Here is a 6,737-nt window from a genome sequence, read left to right on the forward strand (position 1 = left end):
CATTTATATAACTTTACTTTTATTGATTATGACACTGTCTATTTGACATAAACTGATAAAACTATGATGTGCATTTTCTTTTTCTCATATGGCTAGCATTTATGATCAAAGTTACTAATTTTGAAGCATTTGTCAACTCTACTTACTAGTATTCAAACAACACAAATTAATTCCAAATATATACAGACTAGAACATAAAATGAAAGCATACAGGGTAGTTGTGTGCAAGATACCAAAATCAAACCAGAAAGACTAAACTCTGACAGTGTATGTGTATGTATAAAGAGTACTCTTGTCTCATTGGCACTCATACCACATCTTCTTATATCTATTTCTTTAATATATTCTTTCAATGAAATCTAATTGATATCTCCAAAAAAGAATCTAATTTCTTATGAAAGACATGCATATATATTTACAATTGAACAATGATTACAGTAAATAATTAAAATGTTTTAACAAACAAATTAAAAAAAATATCATGACAATAATCAATTGTACAACAATTAAAGCAAAGGTATATACATGTATGTACACCACTTTTGTCTCATTGAAAATTAATGAAGCCTTCACATGTTTTTTTAATACTTAATTTTCTGCTGTTTAGTAAGTGCACTTCATTATCATAACATCAACAGAGAAATAAAAAATGAAAACTCTCATGTGTGTACTTTCCTCCTCCTGTGCCACTTTCAATAGGCAAAAGGCGTATAACACCTTGCCTCTTCGAAAAGCTTCAGGCAAAATAGATACACAATTTACCTTGTCATTTGATTTAATTTGCTTTAAAAAAAATCTTGTATTTAAAAGCAGAATTTATTGTAAACCATGAAAATCATTATTGTAAATATCAAAATTCAATTTTCTAGTTAACCATGTTAACCTAGTTGACCTCGAGTATGAACCAATTACATGTTCTTCTGCCTTTCTCTGTTCAAATCTGTGACTACAGACACAATTTTTTTGTCAATTTTCCCTGCATCATTTAAATTCAAAAACACATTTTGAAAGAAGGTTAAGGTTTTAGAAACTGGTTTTGGATATGCAAGGTTGAAGCAATAAATTGCAGCCATGAAACCTGTGATAAGTTAAATAAATGTGTCACAGGAAAAGATAGTGTTATTATCAATTTTAAGCTCAAAGCTATTAGAGTCCATTGTTAAAAGTTTGTCACAGACTATCAAAGCAATTGGTGAAACTGATGAATCCTGTCCTGGAAAGAACAATATTTTCTCAATCTTCTCTTTAAATAAGGTGGCACAACTTGTAACTGCAATACACTGGCTAGCATCTGAAAAAATGAAGGAAAATATATATTTTATCAAACAGTTTACACCTTGGTACATATTAATGAATACATGCAATGGAATCACTCCAGCTATAAAACTATGAATAAAGTTCATTCTAGGTGGCCGAGTGGTCTACAGCGCTATACATAATGCAGGTGGTATTATCTCAATATCCTAACCGCATGAGTTTAAATTCCAGGCTCCCAGTGAGGAAAACAAAAATTTGCTGCTGCAAGTTTGCAGATTTATAAGTCTGAAAGTGTGACAACTCTTTAACTGATTTAATATATATTTAAAATGTACTTATTTGTCACAAATTATGCAAGCAACATACAATGTACCATGTAGAAGTCATGTCTTGCATTTAAAGAATGTTATTACAATTTGTTATTAATCAATATTAACTTACATTTTCTCTCCCCTTCTGTTCTGAGTAGAACAATTTGGTCTACAACTTCTTTTACTTGTGGGATGAGTTTCTTGGATTTAGTAAGGGAAACAATCGGACCTGTAAATTTGTCCAAACCACCATAGAATACATCCTCCAATCTGTCATCTTTTCCATTTGGACCTAAACGTGTGAATTCCATAAGTATCTGTAAAAAGTAAAAAAAAAACAATCACTTAAAAAATAAAACGAAAGCTAATTCCATACACAAGATCAGCTAATATTTTTTTACATTCTCAATTTTAATATTTGTTAAAAAAAATTCTCAATACTTACTACTAATATTAATATCACGTATATCTACAAGTTACTGACTTAGGACAAGTTAAGACCATTGGAATAAATAATCATATGATAAGTGCAAGAATTTTCTTTTTTAATCACGACATGTGAGATGACAAATCCTGAATCTTATTGTACATCTTTATAAAGAGAGTCAGAGAGACAGTATTTTTTTATTAATGAATTTAAACCTACAACAATTTCAAGTTAAATTACAACAAACAATATCACACCAACAATCAGAGAGATCTATGGCAACAGAAAAAAAGTTAAAAATACCTGTCTCCTATCTTTAAGAAATGGATATTGATCCACAAGCTCAGCAGCTGAAATAGTTCCCTCAACTACTGCCTTTCTTCGGGCAGCAAATGTTAGGTTCATCTTCAAATTGATTAGAGCCTCATTCTGGTCTGTCTTGATAAACTCTCTTTTGAGCCAGCCACAATGTAGGGATATAGCCGTGTCATCCTCAGACTCAGGTTGAGCAGGCAAAAAGTTTGCCATACTCCATGTCAGGTATACCTTCCCCCCAGAAATGTTTTCAGGAGTTGGTGCTGTATCCTTCTTTCTTTTTCTTGCCTGCACCTCAGGTAGATGTTTGTCCCTGGACTTCCTTTCATTTCCCCATTTATACTTCAATTTTTCCTTCCAATAAACCTTTAAAAAAACATCAAATGTTCTGAAATTTTGTTATTTTAATTTGCAATATCCAATATATGAAAATAATTTAATTTTGGATGTAACGCGTCTTCTGATTGGCTGACGTTGTTTTGTTTATCAGCTCATTGACATAATTTTGTCATGTGACCGTGACGTCATCAACGTTTTTTCATGGTTTACTCAGGTTTAAAATGGAATTTAGAATTAAATTATAAGAAATGACTGTACTATTTGTACAGACGTCATAGTTATAAATACATTTTAATAATAGGGACACAATTTGCATACATCATATTAAAATTTAATCCACTTTCAATAAATACTTACTCTGACTGATTGCAGGGGTACGCCACTTATTTTGATTAGATATGGATACTGCCTCAAAAGACCATCAACTATTTGATCATATAGTTCTTGAGACGGATACCTGTTAGTAGAAAATTTAAGTTGAAATTAAGCTCTTTAACCTGTTATGTACAATTGTATATTTAAAAAAAGACTTGTATATTATCAATGCTTGCAATTACTTTATCAAATGATTAAAAATGATGTCCATAAATTAATTGTATAAATAAATATAATATGAGGCATATTGATACTGTAAAGTAACCTGATTAAATGCAGAAAAAATTAGTAGTTTATGACAATTTTAGAAAATTTAAGAAACATTTGAATCATTTTCTTAGTACCACTACTAAATGCTTACAATCCATTTTCATACTGCGTTACATCTGTGTAGATGACATCAAGCAGCCTGGTTCTGTCCACTCTTTCAAGGGGTTGTTGGCTATCCAATTTTAGTCTGAGGCCCTGTGGTATTGTTTGAACGGGAAAAAAATAAATCCTTGGCCAGATTTTTCTGAAAAATAATACATAATATGAATATGGTTTTACATGAACACAACATAATCACCATGTATTTCGAAGGTTTAATGAACACATTAGAGGGGTCATGTAGCAAGACTGGTAATGCAGCAAACAGAGCATTAATTTTCTTTAACAGAGGTACAATGAGTTTTTATGTTTTGTGGAGGTGTATGAACAATGATGAATAAAAAAGAAAATATTATTATACATGCTGGGTAATCAGAATCAGACATCTGACATATAATTCATAGCATAGCAAAAGGACGCATACAAAAACTAGATGCAATGGCCCCTTGTCAACTGTTGATATTTTCAGGACCATCTTTCATGTATAAACATCTAAAAAAAATGACATAAATTTACTAATTGTCACATACCTGTCATTTCTAACAATTGAGATTGGCGATGAGCTAACTGCAGGGCTGGTCGGTCTTGATAGAGGCGTTAATGGACTTGGGGGTCTAGTGATGCCAGCTGATGATGTGGAAGGTGTGCCAGCTGATGATGTTGAAGGTGTGCCAGCTGATGATGTTGAAGGTGTGCCAGCTGATGATGTTGAAGGTGTTAAAGCTGATGATGTTGAAGTTGTTAAAGCTGATGATGTTGAAGGTGTTAAAGCTGATGATGTTGAAGGTGTGTCAGTGGGTGATATTCTACCATTGTTGCTTTGGGTTTCTTCTAATGTGCTTGTTCGTTTCAACTTAATTACTCTGAACTTTTAGGATTCTGCCAATTTCAATTTCTTCTAAGTTTTCCAAATCAATCCACTCTGTAACGTCATTGTCAAAATATTGGAGATGACAATCAGATTTTTGTATCTCAACTTTGGCTTCTACTTCATTTGCTATGAAGTTCATGTTAGCATATTGAGGAAAAACAATTTTTTTGGTCTGAGTATCATGACTTAGAATCAAAAATTTTCTTTCCAATGACATTTTTCTGAAATAAAGAAGATCACAATAAATAAACTTAAACAAGGCAAAACAAACTTAAGTTAAAATCAAAATAAATATTTAACTTGTAACTCATTTCAGTAAATATAGTAAAACATAAGTTTTTAAAAAAAATATTTGATTAAGGCAAACTAAAATTTGTGTGTGGAAAGTTCAAACCTCTTTTTTTTCTATTTGAGTATACTAGTTAGTAACAAATATGACAGAAAATATTGCATTGTGCAACTTAAATATTAACATGTATACACTTACTGGCAATAAATTAAAAATCCAACTTGAAATTTCAGAACAGGACCATGTATTTCATGACCACTAACAACAAGTCATTTTTTTTATACAATCCAAAAGTGTGTGGTTCAACTAAATCACTTATTTTAATTACTTCAACACATGCAGTGTTCTCAACAACATAAGAATAGAAGTGTCTGTCAAAATGCTTTGTACACAATTTTGTGCAGAGTAGATAAGGAGCTCCATTTATTACTACACAGTATTGAATTTTGGAGAAACAAATCAAGTGTCCACTTTGATTACAACTAACTACAGAATCACCACTACTATATTCTATTCCCATCAAAGTAAGTGTCTTGCAACTGAAAATTTCTGTCGAATCTCCAACTAAATGTTTCAATTCTTCTTGAAACTCATATCGCAAGAGACATATGGGGAGTGGATGGCCATCACTTGTTTCTAATTGTCCGGAATTAAAAAAGTTTTTAGATGTGTTAAATATAGTTTGGTAAAACTGGTGGCGCTCTGCTAGTGATTTACAAATATTTACACGATTTTTTGTTCTATTTACAAGTTCCTTGAAGTAGTTATGCTTGCCTTCAAATCGTAAAGTCTGCATATGAATTAATGGTCCAAACATTAAAATCTGATTCGGGTAGTGTAAAGTGTAATGCATCTTTGGTTTGATTGTTTGATCTGGAAAACTTTCACAGTAACAATTAAGGAATTCCTCAATTATGTCTTGTAGTAACAAAACATGCCCTCGATCTAAACAAGGGGCACACGCATAAAATATAACATCTTTGAGTAAGAGAAAACTGTTCCATTTCATATTGTTTCTTGGGATATGATCTCCAACCATTAAAGGTAAAAACCTTGTCAAACACCACATTTGAGCTGCTGTTTGTTTAACATTTAAAGCTCTCAATACTTTAGACAAAGTTATAGGCTTATTGCTTTTATCCATTCTACAGAAATTAAATTTCTGAATTTGATTATTTATTGTTTCCAGGCTAAAGAATCCCTCTGTAACACAGTATTTTATAACATTAGTTAAAACATCGCACACCACACCCTCAAAAAGATCATGTGCCAAGTCTGATGGCATTCCTGATATTATATGATAATATTCAAGCTCATTTAAAACTGAATTAGACTTTACTCCATAAACTGAGGACAAACTTTCATCCTGCTGAACATTTTGAAGCTGAGAATTATGCATTTCAACAGATCGCATTCTGAAACCATTGCATTCCTTAATTTGATGCATATCATTTTTTGTAACAAAACAAAATCTGCAATTACGAAGGCAATTAAAACTTTCCTGAAAGCCACCTAAAGCATGGGCAGCAAGGTTATCAGCAACTACTACACTGATTGAGCCATAAAATTTATGTACATCATATTCTTTAACAATATCAACACCTTCAGTTTCAAGTTTTTTAAGATCTTGAATAAGAGGTTGTAGTATAGATTTAAAACCTTCTGTTTTAATAACTGAAGACATGCACAATGTTACTAACTGAATGCTAGAAAACTGTGATCTATGCTTTGGAGGAATATTGCCTAACATCATATAAAATGCTCCTATTTTAAAATTTTTAACCTTATGTCCTATTGGGTTACTTGCTGTAAAGTCATCATAATACAACATAATTTCTAATGATTTATAATCAGCACTAAACAATTCATTTTTAGAATAAAATTCACCATCACTAAAGTCTCGAAGAATGCCGTCTGTGGAACAATGACCATTGATTACAAATGAAAAGACATCATCATGCTTTAGCAATTGCTGAATTGTTTCTAATATTGGAATATACTGATATTTGCCTTGTTTTGAACTAGTCCTGTGGCTTGCAAGGTTATACTCAACTGGTTTTACAAAGCCAAAATTCTCAATAACAAACTTATTTAAATTGTATTCAGAATTCAATGAATTACATGCCGATTCAACAGTGCTCTGACAGTTCAGACTTTCTCTTATATCATTTTTAAACTCTTCAT

General features: G+C 31.6%; 1 protein-coding gene across 1 annotated transcript; it reads right to left on the minus strand.

The window, feature by feature from the left end:
- Positions 1 to 367: 367 nt before the first annotated feature.
- LOC127703799 (uncharacterized) lies at positions 368 to 5,952 on the minus strand. Its single transcript, XM_052207876.1, has 7 exons — positions 5,800 to 5,952; positions 3,924 to 4,261; positions 3,386 to 3,538; positions 3,007 to 3,106; positions 2,299 to 2,676; positions 1,699 to 1,885; positions 368 to 1,291 (listed from the first exon to the last, which is right to left on the minus strand). Exons 1-7 carry the CDS (start codon positions 5,950 to 5,952, stop codon positions 1,089 to 1,091), a joined length of 1,512 nt encoding a protein of 503 aa, XP_052063836.1. The 3' UTR covers positions 368 to 1,088.
- Between the last annotated feature and the right edge of the window lie 785 nt (positions 5,953 to 6,737).

Source organism: Mytilus californianus, unplaced genomic scaffold (assembly GCF_021869535.1).
Source record: "Mytilus californianus isolate M0D057914Y unplaced genomic scaffold, xbMytCali1.0.p SCAF_51, whole genome shotgun sequence".
Taxonomy (NCBI): Eukaryota; Metazoa; Mollusca; class Bivalvia; order Mytilida; family Mytilidae; genus Mytilus; species Mytilus californianus.

What these genes read in the sequence shown, in the direction of transcription:
- LOC127703799 (XM_052207876.1), bottom strand. Translation starts at nt 5,952, where the DNA reads ATGCATAATTCTCAGCTTCAAAATGTTCAGCAGGATGAAAGTTTGTCC. An exon ending in TCAATTGTTAGAAATGACAG is followed by an intron (nt 3,539 to 3,923) that starts GTATGTGACAAT and finishes ATTATTTTTCAG; the next exon opens with AAAAATCTGGCCAAGGATTT. An exon ending in ACGCAGTATGAAAATGGATT is followed by an intron (nt 3,107 to 3,385) that starts GTAAGCATTTAG and finishes TTCTACTAACAG; the next exon opens with GTATCCGTCTCAAGAACTAT.